Here is a 16,526-nt window from a genome sequence, read left to right on the forward strand (position 1 = left end):
AATTCCGTGCATAAATGTAAAGAAACGAAAGTCCAAAATCATTTTTCCAAATATTATCATTACTAGGTGAAACATATATTCTTTGAATAAAAATAAATAAAAGAAAGTACACTCATGTTAAAAATAAATGAAAATATGCATGAAAAAAAGAAAAGAAAAAGTCAAATACAAATGGAATGTATATTAAAGAAATATTTTTCTTATTTCATATTTTTCTCTTCTCATAATTATGGTAATCTTTTTTAATTATTTTATAAACATTATAAAATGTATCTATCTAAAACATAATAAAAATGAAATATCATGTATATTATTATAAAAAATATGTTTTAGTAGTTAAATGAATTGAAAATATAAACTAATTGTGACCGAGGATTGGGTAGAACTGAGATTGGCGTTTGTGACCGGCGATTGAAAACCCTTTGAAGGTGTTTCAGAGGGAGACGAAGAAGATCGTATAAATGGGTCTAGCTTTAACCGTCGGTGTCTTCGGTGTTCTGGTTCTATTTCACGCCGCTTATTCAACTATCCACTGTATTCTACAACTCATTCTTACGATTGTTTTTCTTTTTATTATGTATTTGAGCGTTAGGGCTCGTGGATCTGAAATTGGATCTGTTTTTTTGTTCCAGACAGGGGTCTGTTGAAGATTACAGAGGAGGAGTTTTCAGGGCCTCCATTTAACGTAATTTGATTAACGCTGCAATCTAGGGTTTAATTTCATGTACTGTATCTAATTTTACTTTTTTTGGGAATAATGCAGGTGGTGATTGAGCTGTTTGTTGGGCTGCTGCTTTGTTTCTGGGCTGCGCTCACTGTGCCCGGGAATTTTAAATCCATACTCCCTCACTCCGAGGAGAACAGGTAACTAAAATTAATGTTAGGATGTATGTAGCTGTAACCAGATGAATATGAACTGATGAAACTGATTGTGAAATATCATCTCTTATTTCTTATTTTTTGTTTGGATTAGATGTGGTGAATGGTCTTCTAAGAGAATTGAATTTTTAATTATTAGTTTTGGAAGATTGAACTTTATGTTAGGTACCCTGTGATAAGGAAATAAAGAGAAAAATATGAAATAAGATTATGCACGAGCTATAATTAGCTCGTCAGTAAGCTAATTTCTAGAAGTTCTTTCATACTAGTTTTTTTAAAAGTTGATTTTTAGATTATGTTTTAGTTAATTTTACCTTATGAAGTAATTTATTGTATTTTTCTTTTCCTCTGGAAACGTTTATCAGAGGATATATTGTACTAAGTTAAGTTTCTCACATTTGGGGCTGTTTTTGGCTTCTGTCATTTTATTTTGTTATTTTCGCGTGTTTTGATCTCACGTTAGAGGCTTAATTTGCTAGGATTATGATTAATCAATGCAAATCTCTTGTGATTTTCCTGTTATATTATATACCAATCAAATCTTTTGTTTTCTATCATGCTTTACGAAGTGGATGTCTTCCATGATGGTTTAGAATGGAGATTCTAGGAGGTATGGTCTGGATGTATGAACCCAATAATTGTTGATATGTCTTCATTGATTGAAATATCAAGCTAGAGGAGAACCCAGATCTCGAGTGCCTGGCTCAAGGGTCATTTCATCTGCACTATCGTTGTGTCTTCAATTTTGCTTCTGATCTTGTATTTCATTGATACATATCAAGAAATAGGGATTTTTTTTGTCAATGTACACTGTTTTATTTTCCATACTCTAATCCAGTTCTGTTACCGGAGTTCATTATTAGGGGCCACTTAAGTTACTCCTGTCAAGTTCTGCATTCATACTGTGTTGGTAGATTATGGGTGGCTGGGTTTGATTTGACTAATGTACTCACTATAAACATCATTAATAAAAAATGAGAAAGAAAAAGGGGAATTTTATGCACGTAGATTATACTTAACATTGACGTAGTTTTTAGTTCTTTTTATCTAAAAAATTCAGATGTGTTCAAATAGAATAGAAGTTTATTTAATGGAATCCTGAATAAACATACTGTTTGGGCTCTATAGGGACCCACTTATTTCATTTACCTTTATAAATTTGAAGGGTCTAACGTCAAAATTCCTGATCATATTGTCACTTGGGTATTTAGCTATTTATGTAAGGGCACTTATCTGAAAAGTTTTTCTTGAAAACCATTGTAATTTCTTTGGTTGTGTTGTTCGCTTGGTTGAGGGATATGCCTTCATGTAGTAGTCCTATACACTGGCACTAGTGGCAAATATTACATATTATGGAATTATGTGGATCCCCATAACCTGATTTTCTCTCCTTGGATGCAGGATTGTTTCTTTACCTGCCAACCTAGACTTCATGATCTTCAATCACCGAGGCAAGGTCTTTCCTGTGGAACTGGATGTGAAGCTGAGACAATGAGGACTGCTATCCTTCACACGAGGAGGAAAAACTTTACTCTAGAAAATTAAAAATTTGGGATGCGCGTTTGAATATCCGTTGTTTGATGCATGAGTCTAGCAGTTTTCTTCTGTATCTTGTACTTTCTTTACTGACCACTTGACATAGTAATTTAGACAGGATGTTATTATTTGAATCATACATATGAAGAGTTAGCTTGCACTTTCAACCATGTCCACAAAAAATTATTTGCTACATTAGGCGTCAAGTAAACATTCTAGGGGAGTTATATGCTTTGACTGTCGAAATGATAGCAAGTTATCTCATTCATTTAGAAGAATGAGTCCTCCAGTGTGTGGTGATTACAAATAATTTTGCTCAATAGGATAATAAAATGGGGTGTTCAATTCAAAGCTGGTGTTGCAAGGATGTGAATTTTGATTTGGGAATTGATGGATATTAACGTAGAAGTCTTGAATTCAAGATGAAGTTATATCTTTGCATATGCGATTCACATATTTCAGCCCTAGTTAGGCAAATACAAGTACCACATTTCCACTCACTGCCATTTGCATAAAACTACAAAATCCATGCAAATGACAGTTTAGTTACTGATTTTTTCCTTCCAAACAACCAAAGACTAAAACAGAAGAAGCTTAGTTTCTGAAGGAAAAAGGTTCTCTTTCAACGGCTCCTCGATCTAGTGCAGAACTACATCTCTCATAATTGAAAACGGTGTTCAAATTATGAGGATCAAATAAATGGATCAGTTCAATTTTATTTTGATTGTAATGGATCAGATCAAAATATCTATTAAATTATTTTGATCCATTAAAGATATAAATGAAAATCCAATTTAATTCGCGTTTTAATAACTTTTTTCATGATTGAATATACAATCTTCCATAAAAAATATACATGATACTTTTAACTGCACTTTTAAAAATGTTTTCAAAAATAAATTCTGTAGGAAAAAATTAAAAATATATTTTTTAAACTTTTCAAAAAGATATATTTAATAGTTAAAATTTGGTTGGATGAATCTTTATTGATAAGAGGTTCATTAAAATTTGAGAAATAACGAATGAATCATTAACCATGGATAAAATTAAATGAATGAATTTTATTGTTTATTTTCTTTATATTTTTATAGAGGTTAAATCTAACTAGAAATGGAGCATAGATAACTTATTTACTAAAACTTTCATGTGAAGACAATAATTGTTAGAAAGTAAATGATATTTGGCAACTTCCTTTAACATTTACAATTAGCTGACAACCTATTTATAGGAATACCTTAATCAAAAGCATTGTTAAATATAAATATAACGTAGGAATTGCCAAATATTAGTACAAGGAATTGTGAAGAGTTATTCTATATCTTTTAAAGACTTACAATTATATCACCTTTCTTGTTATAAACAAAACCAAGACCTTTCAATTTTCCTGAATTACTTGCTCAGTCTTATCCTCTTGAGATTATTTTGATTGTGATAGGGAATAACTTTCCTGTTTTTTTATGCTTAACTTTTTTGGTTTTACTTCCTTTTTTTTTACCTTTTTAATTTTTTATTCAAACAACAATTTATCTACACAAAAAAGCTTTCGCTTCACAAGCATAAATCACTAAAAAAAAACCTAAAAAAAGGTTAGTACAAAGTACAAAGGTAAAAGTCAAATAAGCAAACTGCACAAAAGAGCTGATTGCAAACTTATTGAACTAAACTTTCTACAATATATACACTTATTCTTTAGTGATAAAAAAAATAATGTAAACATATTAAGAAAAATATAATAAAAGTTTATCAATTATATAATTTTCACTTAAGTGCGTAGATAAAAAGGTTGAGAAAGCTTTTTCCACGGCGATACTTTTCGTTGCAATGGTATTATTATATATCCTTCCCTTCTCTGTAAATGATTTGTTGAAATAAAATGAAAAGAGTTTCCGTTATTAAAAAACGTGTTGTTATTATATGTCTTGTTGTTGGTGTATAAGTTTAAGCGTTGTTGAAAGTTTCTTTTTAAAGAGTTGGTTTTTTTCTAGTCTCATTTTAGAACACTATAATCTAATGCTGGAAGCACTTGAGCTATAGGCTTTTCACACGCAAATGGAAATTAGATATATAATATAAATAAAAATGGGACAATTGAATATTTGACAGCATGGCGTATGGTCAACAAAAGCAAAGCAACTCCATGTGATGCTTCATGAGCTGTAATTCACCAGATTATTAGGCTGCTTTTGATTATAAATAAATAAATTCAAAACATAAAACTTCTTATAAATAATACGATTTCCTTTGAAGTCAATCAAACAATTAATTAAATCAAATTGAACTAATTTAATTAATTTTATTTAAATTATAAAATTCATTGCAGCAATCCAATTGGACTGGTGATGAGATAGTTTGCTCTCCTTAGTTATTGGGCCAGCTCTAATCAACATCTCAAACCCACTAATTGCATTTTAATTTGTGGAATTTATTTCTTAAATGTTATCAGCTAATTGTTCTTTCTACTATGACTTTATATATGATTGACTATTAATTAGATTGGTTCACACAGTAAAAAACAAATATGACAATCATTCAAGAAACCGAACAGGTATAACTTATATATGAAATGATTATCCTTAAATAATGATTAAGCTTAATGATAATTAACTTATCAACAAAACATTATTAATTAGTATCAATTGAACTATATGATTAGATCGTTAGTAATATGATAAAATGCTTAGTTAGAATTTTATCTAAGTTAACTAATATAATGGGTGCGAATATACCCGTTTAATTATTAAACCTTTTAATTTAAAATAATTAAATATCATAATGACGGATTTAGGGTGTTAACGAAGAAGATTTATTTTGGTCTTGATGAGATGGGAAAAGAGATCTAGTTAGCTTGACACATAGGTTGGATATTTTCATGATTTTAATGTGGGAATTGTGATGAAAAGAAAATGATTAATGTGGATATTTTATTTATAAAGATGAGATTGAGATGAAGAGAAAAAGAAACATGAATTTGTTGAGAGACGGTGTGGAGGAGTTTTTGCCTGTTGGCACTGAAACACTTCATTTAATGCAAAATTTTCATTTGTTTAGTCCTTTTCTCTTCACGCGGGACATCGTACGGACCACTTCTACAGTATTATCTTTTTTTCCTTCTTTTTCTTATACCAAAAATTTCATTGTAATTTTTTATTATTTATGTTTTTTTAGGGGTGATTTAGTGTAAAGGAGAAAAGCAAATGTTAAGTTTGTTTGGATCAACTTATTTGATTTTAAAGATTTAAAGAATTGAAGGATTGAGTTTTTTTTTTAATCTTTGTATGAAGAAAATAGAAAGAAAAATGTCACATCAGTATATCTTGAATTACAAGAATAACAAATTATTCATATTTTAATTTATATTAATATTAAACAACCATATCTCAATTTAAAATAATTTCACTCATTTAAATTATTATTTATAGTTTCACTCATTCAAATTATTACTTAATTTATTTAAAGTAATCATCAACATTTTATTTCAACTTAATTTACAAAAAACTCATTTTAGTTTATTATAATCTCTTTTATTTTTTATTTTAAATACTAACTCACGTCTCATAATAATAATTTCATAATAATAATTTTTTAGGAATCCTGATACGTTTAACAATTATTTTATTAATCGATTTAAATTTGTTTTCAGAAAAATATTTGAAACAACCCACGAACTACTAGGTATACATTATCAAAAGTGATTAAAAAAATATTTTTCTTTTAAATTTTAAACTTTCAATTCGTACGAAACAAAATCCATGACACTGTAGCGGAAAGGGTACGTACGGGCAACAGATAAGAGAAAAAGCGGAATATCATAGCTTGCTTATTTAACGCGTAAAAGGAAACCGTTGCATGTGATACAGCCACCACCATTCATCATGCAAACTCACTCTCAATATTCTCTCCTCTTTCTCTTTTCCTATACCTATATTTACACACCCTATTTCAAATTTCTAATTAATACACACAAATAATAATAGTATCAAAAGAGTATAAAAAGGTGTCAAAAAGTAATATATATATATACCTGCACTTTCTTTCTGTATATTATGTTTCTGATTGACCGTGTAAGAGGATGAGAACCATATGTATACTAGACAGCTAGTCCATCACTGTAACATGAATAATGCACACGTTAACTCATTTTCCATAATATGCAACAAATTCGTCCATATATATATATATATACTCTTCTGATCAAAAGTAAAACATGACCAACTATATTGTATATTTTCCTTTCTGTAAAATTTGTGGAATAAAGTTATCACACAGACAATGTCATATGTTCAAGCTACATTGAAAAAAAAAAGGAGTATAGGCAATAGGTAAAGCCATTAGATGTCTAATAAGCTTTGCCAGATGCTTGAAAAAAGGGGAAAAGTATGAATAGATATGTGTAACAGCTCAAGATATATTGACAGAGTGTTAATTAGGAAGTGACATTGAGTCGTTTGTTGTCTATAATCTTCTGAAGTTCTTGAGGGCTGCAAGGAACTACAAGTGCACCCTTTTGTTGAAAGCCATACTCTTCACTGGCTTGCTCCAGCAGCTTCAAGAAAGCAGGATCAGTTAAATAATCTAACTCAACAACGAACCTTTTGGTCTCTTCACCGTGAATTGCAATAACAGCAAAATGTCCTTCCTTAACATCTTCTGGCACCCTCGTCGCATTTTCCCTTTCCTCGTCAATGTCACTGACATAACAAACCCTTCTCGTACGTGCTCCATTGGGTGCCAAGAACGGAACACCCTTCATCACCTTTGAGATCAAAGACTTGAGCATCTTCTTCTTTCCAACCTCCATCACTCTATGTCTTACTCTTCAATGTTCTTGCTTATTGACAATGACGATAGTACTGTGTGCTAGATTCAGTTAGTGTTGAAACAAACTCGCTTTTGGATCTTTCAGTGCCAGTTGCCGTTGTATATATATATGTGTGTGTGTCTGTGTGGATTTTATAAAGCATAATCTAATGGGAATATAAGCATATGAAAGACACAGGAAGTTTCTCTGGTTGCATGTGGAGCCATGTCTAATTTTCCGCGTGCTGCAGCTAGGTACGTACCATTTAATGCAAGTTTGACGCGTCGGTTTGTTCTCTAATTTTATACGCGGGGCTTTCTTCTTAGCCCCAAAACTAAGCAGACAATATTGTTTAGGCCTAATGTGCTGTTTGTATGACTGTGCTGTACCATAATTGAGAACCAAAGTACTTTATCCTTTTTGGGACTAATCTGCTGTCTCTATGACTACGATATATATACATATATTTTAATATGCAACTACTTACGTACTCAACGAAAGTGTGAAGGCAAATTTGGTGTTGGTTGGGTGGAATAAAAGTAATGTCAAGTGCAAAAGTCATGGATTACGTTTGCTACGGAAACATCGTGGCCACGCAACAAATCAAGGTTTTCTTGACGGTGTTCGTACGACCTCTAGATGTCGGCGCCATGAGATTTTTCAACCTCTGTGTTCATACATCGATATAACACCCTTTTCTCTCTCTCCGCCCATAATTCTGTCATATATATATTTCTTATAATATTAATGATTCTTTCGATCTTTAGATTTTTACCTTCCACGTTATGCTTTCTTATTTTTTATTCTTTTCTTCGTTAAAAAAATACAAAAATCTACATTTTTATAACTATTTATCTTTGTACTCAGTACTCACTATTTTATCTTTATACTCAGTACTCAGTGTATATGTAAAAGTGTATCATAGAAATAGTTTTTTTCCATTATAATGTGTTGTCAACATGTCAACTTTAAGAAATATATATATATATATATATATGTATATATATATATATGTATATATATATATATATATATATATATATATATATATATATATATATATATATATATACTTAAAATAATTGGTAGTGGTGTCTTAAGTGTGTCCATTTTCTTAATTGTACCGATCATTCTTAATTGTACCAATCATTTAGAACGAGACTATTCAATTCAAACTCAATCCTTATAATATTTACTTAGCATGTCATAATATTTGTAAAGGATTTTTTCTTCATTTATTTGTTATGGGTTGAAAAAAAACACGTTGAGTGGAAATAGAGTGGAATTTGTACTACATGATGGAATAGTCAAAAAAGATTAGAGCAAGGTATATTGATGGTCTCAATAACGAATTGCTATAAACTATTTTCCTTTTTGATTTTTTACTTTTTTAAGATTATAAAAATTCATTTTTTTAAGAGATGAATAGTTATTTGAATACACAAATATTGATGTATTTTGTTTTTAATACAATTAGAAAATAACAATATCAATGCTTTTAGTTTTATTTCAACTTTATTAATAGTTAATATAATTAAGTATGAGTTTAATTGTTAGTTATGTTTATTAAAGTAAGAAAAAGTTGATGTTAATATGCAATATATTGAAGAAAAAACTAAGAATTTTAAATTTATGAAACAAAAAGTAGGATACAAAATTTCAACTGCATATTAACCTTAATTTTAGCTTCAATAAACATATATGTAGCAATTACTAAATTTTATTAAAAGAAAAACAAAAGTGAGGTTGATATGCATTTTAAAGAAACAACTAATAGTTTTACATTTATAAAACAAGAATTAAGGTAAAAAGTTTCAATTGTATATTATCCTTAATTTTAGCTTTAATAACCTATGTAGAAATTACCAATTAAATATGTGTATTCAATTACATTAAGTATTAACTGAGTGTAAACGAAATTAACGGAACTATGATGATGGTTTAAATGTTAAGAAATTATTGTTCAATAGATTAACATAATAATTAGTATAATTTAAATGTGAAAAAGTTAAATAAATTTTAAAATATTTATTACAAATAGTAAATAATTTATTGTTCATTAATTAATATTTAAAATTATTAATTTTTTTAATTAGTATAAAAATATTCACATAAATTATTTTTTCTTTTTACTCACTTTTTTTTAAAGGACAGGTCTAGAAATTCAAGAAAGGGAGGTTGAAAGGAAATAAAGTTTAATAAAAATAGGTTATATCTTATTTAAGTTGTTTATGTCTCATAAAATTCATCAATGATAGAATTTGTATCAAACTTTTTAGCAATCATTCTCAATGTAGGTAATCAAACAATAAGTTAAAAATTAATCTTCAATCTTTAAGTCTATTTTTTACAATTTTTATAGTTGAAAAAGATCTTTCAATAACTTTTCTTTTAAAATATACATCAATTGTAGATGATGTTTTCATAATGATAAATATATCCTCACTTTATATTTCAGTGATAAAAATAAATTGAAAGAATAAGCCAAATATTCATGAATTGAAGATTAAGGAAAGAATTATTAATAAGACAATAATGGAATTTGTTTATCTAAGAAAATCTGTCAAAATATGAAAGTTGAACAGAAGACGAAAAGATGCAACTTTTAAATCACACTAACACAATGACTTTTTTTGATAAAAATTTGTATTTAACTTCTCAACCAAATTTTAACTTTTATTTTATTTTAATATATAATATAAAATATATAAATATATAATTTATATTTTTTTTTAAAAAGAGAACGACTACGTCTGCCTATACATCCGTCTCTGCTTTTAAGTTAATAGAAATTTATCATATCTTTTCTTGTTTCTATTAATCTAGATAACAATAATTTTCTAATCTATTTCTATCTTTCTTTTTCATTTCTTTCCCTTTTTCTATTTCACACTTAATCTTGACGAATCATAAAGGAATTGAGTAGAATGAATTGGAACAGTCCCTTATTTCCCATGAATTTGATTGAAATCAAAATGGAGGCTTTTCATAATAGCTAATTAACAAATTAAATAGCTTGAATATTTAAAATAAAAAAATAATTCGTGTACTTTTTCGTCATGATTTTCATGGTAATTAGGTAGCATTTACCTTCCCAAAAATAGTAGCGTTTTTCCAAAAATGCTTAGATATTATTATAGATAACCAAGATTGAGACATGAAAAGAATTCAAAAAGTGTTATTGAAAGTGAATGTGACTTTTTTTAAAACTGCGACTTAAATAACTAGTGTACTAGACTGTGGTATGAGCTTTATTTCACGCTAAAATAAGCAAAAAAAAATTAAGTTATGATAGTAAAAAGGAAATTAAAAAAAAAACATTTAAGAACAATTTATGTTTTGAGCACAATCCAAACGAAAATTGTATGTAAAAATTGAATTTATAATTATTTTGTTATGTAAGAAAGCTAAATATTTTGGACTCTTTTTTATGCATGTGTTTATTCTCTTTGACTGAAAACTCTTTTGGATGAAGAAGATCCTGGGTTTGGGTTTCAACAACTTTGGTGCGTATGTTTCTTTGACCATGCATGGTATTGCAAGTAATGAGACATTTCTTTCTACATATACACAAATTTATTTTTAATGTTATTATTATATATACATAGTTGAACCACATATTCAACCATATGGGGACATGTGCCTCCAATCAATCTAAATTTTTTAATACTACTATACTTTTAATTAAATTAGCATCCCTGTCTCAATACTCTTAAGTTTTTTTTTCCTATTCTTCTGTCTAATAAATAGAGAAATAGAAAAAACATGAAAATAATTTTTTATTAAAGAAAAATAAAGATAAATAAATGAGAAATAAGATGAAATATTGTTCCGCTAAAAAAAATAAGAGATAGAATGAATGTAGAAGTTTTTGGTGGAGAAAAATAATATAATTAAGGATGATTTAATTTTCAAATTATTATTTACAAATGTTAAATTTTTTATTAATATTCTCATTTATATTCATATCTATCATCATTTTTATTTGTTTTCATTAATGTCAATATTAAATAAAAATAAAAACGTAAAACAAAGATGAAAACATTGAACAAAAAGGGGGTGAGAGATTTTAAACGACAAAAAAAAAGGCTCGTGGTTGGTCTGTGGATCTCAGAGCCCAATAGCGATGGACAAATAACCTATTTTATTGCTTAAGCTTTATTTAATCATATTACAAACTTCTTTTGGAAAAATATTTTGATAACCAATTCCAAAAAAGTAAATCAATGTTGATAAAAAAAATCAAATGCACAAGTTTACAAAAACATAATTTTGAAATGGTTTTTAATTTTGAGTTTTGAAAACTTTAAAAGCAAAAATATGTTTCTGATCTGGGTTTCTAATTAATAAAAGATGAAAACTGCTAATTAATAAACTCATATCTAATTAACATATTATTGTCTACAATAATATAATAGAACAAGCGTTTTCATCTTCATTTATTCCTTTTATTATCAAGGTGTTTTGAACTTTTTTAATGAGAAACTGATTGGTTGAGAAAATGAAGTGTTTTATTGTAAAAATAATAGATACTGTGAAATACTTCTTTAGAAATATATATAAATATATAAAAAATATTTCATCCTCAATTCAGATACATGTGTAACACATGTCCAAATTTCTAGTTCTTTTTTCGTTTCTTCCGTTAACTTTCTTTAATATTCTAATAAACATATATTTGAAAAAACAACAAAAACTCATTCTTCATTATTTATTTATTTATATCTTATCTCTTTGGTGGTTTTCAATATAGTGGTTGGATGTCTTCCTCTCAAAACTTTAGTCATCATTTTTTATTCACTATCTCAAGATCCAAACACAATCAGTCGCATCCTTCTGTTCCTGTTTTACATCTCAAACTCAATCCTTAAAGTTTTAAAGCATCTGAGATATAAAAATATAAAAATAAGAGACATAGTTTATTTTATAAATTAAAAATGGATAAAATTAATTAATCTAATAACATCTTAACGTGCATGCATGTGTATATGGCTTTTAAAGGAGAGTAAGTTTACTGGACATTAAGATTTTCAGAAATTGGAACTCATTAAATTGAATTGTGAAAAGTAAAAAAATAATGCCTATTTATAAATTTTGGATAACTTTTTTTTGGCGGAGTTTCAAATGTAGCGTTGAGGTCAACAATTTATTATCGTATAAGTTGTTAGCGGAGATTACATGCTGAAGGTACTCCGATGCTAAAATCAATAAATATTCGACAACTCAAGCTATTTATGCGTATTAAATATCATCTCCGTAAGGTGAGGTTTGCACCCACTTATATACTATAAATTGACCTTATCCATGTTAAGAAATAAACTTTAAGCCTATCTCAACTCCATAAAAACAATTTGTAAGGTGAGATTTGTACCCACTTATATATTATGAATTGGTCTTATCTCTAGTCGATACGAGACTTTTAACACAAATATACTCAAAAGTATAGTCTCAATATTCATTAATGTTTTATTTCATAGAATAATTTTCTTTTCATTATTATAGTTATATCCGACTAGTTTTCACGATGTTCTAAATTTTCTAACAGATAACAACATAAAATTTTCAAACAGATTATTTCAATATTTGTTTTTCTACACAGACTTCTTTACTACTAGTTTATGTTTTAATTCAACCTTTTAGAATTATATATAGGTATTAAAATATAGGTTAAGAATTAGCTCAATTAAATTCACCGCGGAACGTTTATTATACAAAGAAAAATGATAACAAAAAAATTTGTAATAAATACTAAACAATATTATAGGACGTATATTTTATCACAATTTGACTAATGAAAATTACACATGAATATATTTTTCACAAAATCATCTAGTTATCGGACCTTTCAATCCAAGACCTAGTAGATGCTAAGAGATTATACGACGTATTGAAACCATTTATTACATATTAACAGTAATTTATAGTTTTAAGGGAAAGTCAATGATATGCTGTAGTTTCTACCATCCATAACACAGAGCAGGTACATGGTATAGTAAATAGACCTAAAACTTCATATATATGGTACTATTGCTCCTTAAATGATTGTATGATACTAACGGTTTTTTTTTAAACGATAATTGACACATGATTTTTTTTTTTACATTTATTTGATATTATTTTAATTTTAATTTTTTAAAATATATATATTTTTTATAATTATTTTATTTTCGTAATATGTATTAAATGAAGGTAAACATTTATCATTTATAACTTGTAACATTTTTAATCAATTCTTTAACACATAGATATAAGCCATTATGAATTGAACTACGATGTCCTTATCAGCTGTAAAGTAGGTATCAATCACACACCCATTATAAGATGAAGCTATTAGAAACTATGATTGTGTTTTGTTAACATTGTTAATTATGATTGATTAAAACTATGATATGGTCTAGTTTGTAAATGTAAAACACACAATCATGCACTGTGTGTCTTGTTGGAGAGGGTACCTATCTAATGGAAAAATAGGATGTCGGTTGTCCCATTCTTTAATTGGAAGGTGGAGTAGTTTAGGTCCAAATCACCTGTAACTGTTCCCATGTTCTTCCCTGCTCCATACCCTGGGGATAGAGACTGGAATCTGCACTGGCACGCAGAAAAACTTAAAAGCTTGCATGATCAACTTCGCATTCACATGGGTTATAGCAGAGTCTGCATGATTGAAGTTCAGATGCAATAAGACAAACTAGGTTTCTCTCTTCAAACACGCTTCCAAATTCAACTTTTTTTGTGTTTCATCTCATTCACATGGCCTATAGAATGATTGAACTTGATGATGCAGTAAGAGAAACTGGGTTTCATATCTTCGAAACACAATGATTGAATTCAGCTTTTATGTGTTTCATCTCTTTAAATTGGAATTTAAGAGTGATTTTTAAAAGATATTATTCTAATGAAATCGATACATGTACAAATCTTACATCAATTAAAACAATAAATGAACATAAATTTATATATACATAAGATATTTTTATTTAGTTTTTTTAAAATGATATAAAAGTAAATAGTGAAAGAAAAGTGAATTAATATTGATCCCTTAAATCGAAATAAATAATAAAGTTTAAGGTTTGAGGATGAAAACTCAAAATAGAATTAATGTTTTATTTACGTGAATGAGAGAAACGTGAATAAGTTTATTCACCAAAAGCTTATTTTGCTAACATATATAGGCAACATGTTACTCTTATGAGGTGCCGTACTTACAGATATATTAATTATTAGGTCTACTCAATCCATAACCATTACCAAAATCAGGTTTTTGTCTCCATTATATGTTCATTTGTAAATATGCTTAATTCTTTTATTTATCATTTTCATATTGATTTATTAAGAATAAGCGTCTTTTCCATACGTCATACTTCAATATATATATATATATATATATATATATATATATATATATATATATATATATATTTTATACAAATCTCACTTATCTTCAGCAACAATATAATTAATTAAAGAATTGAAAATGAAATAGTATTGAACAAGGATGGAACAAAAGAAAATGTTGATGTTCCGTTTTGGTGTTAATGTATGCAGTGTGGGGCTCCATGCATGTGGGTGCTCGACTGGTAAGCTGGTGTATAAATAACATAGTTTGAAGTAAATTTCAAAGTGGAACTTTCTAAAGTTAATAATAATATTTAATGAACATTGTTACTCGTAATCCTGTGCTGTAAGATGTCAATTAAATGTTATATTTCTCAACTATTCAAATATAAATTTTGAGAGGATGGTATACTATGTGTGAAATATAATATTTTCATGGTAGATGACAGAGTAAACTTGTGCTACAGATTAACCATTTCAATTTTAAACATCAAGAATCTTCGGTCAGTCAATGCAACGACAGATTAGGATGATAATAATGTTAATGTGATCTAATATATTTTATTAATTATCTACTTTATGTGCATAGAAAATACTTTATAGTATAATTTAAAAATAAAATATTGACAAGAATGGGTGTGTGTGTGTGTTTTGTTGACTATTTAATTAAACTAGAAAAAGAAAATGTGAATATGTTATAGGTGCAAAAATTAATAGGACACTGAACAAATATAATTTTTATTAGAGGTTTATAATAGTAAAGTTTTTAATTCAGAAATTGGAAACGGCTGGGAATGGAAGAATAATCGAAGGTGCATGGGAAGGGTTCTCATGATTGAAAGATAAAGATGGTAGCAATCTTCGGGTTTCAAGACGTAGTTGAAGTGGTGATGAGCGGGTTTCGAGGATCTGAACCAAAGCTAGCCATGCAAGATGAATTACAATAGGAAAATATCTTTTTAATAATTTTTTTACAACAACCTAATCCGTTTTAAATATACAAATTAATAGGTTTTAAATATACAAATTAATAAAATAGTAAAACATAATCTATTGTTAAAATAAAAAAAATGGTTAAAATATCATAATCCATTACAATGAGATAATGAGATGGACACCAAATAACCTTTAGGGACAATGAAAAAAATCATTATTTTTGGTCTAAAAAGGGTGCAAATAGAATAGAATGGACGACGATGTAAAAAGTATATGGATCAAGGTTTGTCTCATTGTATCGGTGTATTTCACTACAAAAATTCATGAAATTATTTAAAATATTTTATCGACTAAAAATAAATTCATCAGTAATTTTAGTCACCAATTTTCACTCTAACTCCCATGGCCTTTTTTCGTAAAACTATACTCTTTAGCTCAAACACGATGAATCTTTACATTCACATATCTCCCTGGAGGAGATCATGTGCACTTTTCTAGCTTCAGCTTTGTCTCTCCAAACAAGGGATTAACACTTCTGGTCAATAGCATTGTACACAGAGGTGGAATAACATAGTTTGCATCGTGCAAGCTGGACACTAGAGGAAAAATGACTTTTTATAACGTACAAAAATGATCTTTTATATCGTAGTTACTGGGGACATAGTTCTGAGCGATATAATAAGTCTGCGCATTTTATAACGTAACAAAAATTTACGTTATAGTATGTTCAACATATTATAACGTAGTTTTAGAAGTACGTTATAATATACACAGTTTATTATAACAAATCTTTCGTTTGTCCGTTGTAATAAGTGGAAGATATTATAACGTAGAAGATTTTGTACGTTATAATATGTTATATATTATTACGTACATATTATTGTACGTTATAATATGTGATCAACGTACCATATCATACATTGCTTAGTACGTTATAATAAATGTTTTTTTAAAAAAAAATTGATTATTACATTTGACCATCCAATGAAATTATAATAATATTCCTGTATTATCATCTCATCCAATCCATTTATAATAAATA

General features: G+C 28.0%; 2 protein-coding genes across 2 annotated transcripts; one reads left to right on the top strand and one right to left on the bottom strand.

The window, feature by feature from the left end:
* The first annotated feature begins 352 nt into the window (after positions 1–352).
* LOC108322404 (membrane magnesium transporter) lies at positions 353–2,582 on the top strand. The gene is made up of 4 exons (XM_017554478.2): positions 353–534; positions 633–685; positions 764–864; positions 2,281–2,582. Exons 1-4 carry the CDS (start codon positions 462–464, stop codon positions 2,372–2,374), a joined length of 321 nt encoding a protein of 106 aa, XP_017409967.1. The 5' UTR covers positions 353–461; the 3' UTR covers positions 2,375–2,582.
* Positions 2,583–6,705: 4,123 nt separating this feature from the next.
* On the bottom strand, positions 6,706–7,324 carry LOC108322391 (auxin-responsive protein SAUR71). Its single transcript, XM_017554465.2, has one exon. The coding sequence runs from the start codon at positions 7,211–7,213 to the stop codon at positions 6,839–6,841; it is 375 nt and encodes a 124-aa protein (XP_017409954.1). The 5' UTR covers positions 7,214–7,324; the 3' UTR covers positions 6,706–6,838.
* Positions 7,325–16,526: the final 9,202 nt, after the last annotated feature.

This window comes from Vigna angularis, chromosome 2, assembly GCF_016808095.1.
Source record: "Vigna angularis cultivar LongXiaoDou No.4 chromosome 2, ASM1680809v1, whole genome shotgun sequence".
NCBI classification, from domain to species: Eukaryota; Viridiplantae; Streptophyta; class Magnoliopsida; order Fabales; family Fabaceae; genus Vigna; species Vigna angularis.

Coding starts and splice junctions, on each gene's coding strand:
- LOC108322404 (XM_017554478.2), top strand. CDS start 462: ATGGGTCTAGCTTTAACCGTCGGTGTCTTCGGTGTTCTGGTTCTATTT. Junction 686..763: donor TTTCAGGGCCTCCATTTAAC/GTAATTTGATTA, acceptor GGAATAATGCAG/GTGGTGATTGAGCTGTTTGT. Junction 865..2,280: donor CCTCACTCCGAGGAGAACAG/GTAACTAAAATT, acceptor CCTTGGATGCAG/GATTGTTTCTTTACCTGCCA.
- LOC108322391 (XM_017554465.2), bottom strand. CDS start 7,213: ATGGAGGTTGGAAAGAAGAAGATGCTCAAGTCTTTGATCTCAAAGGTG.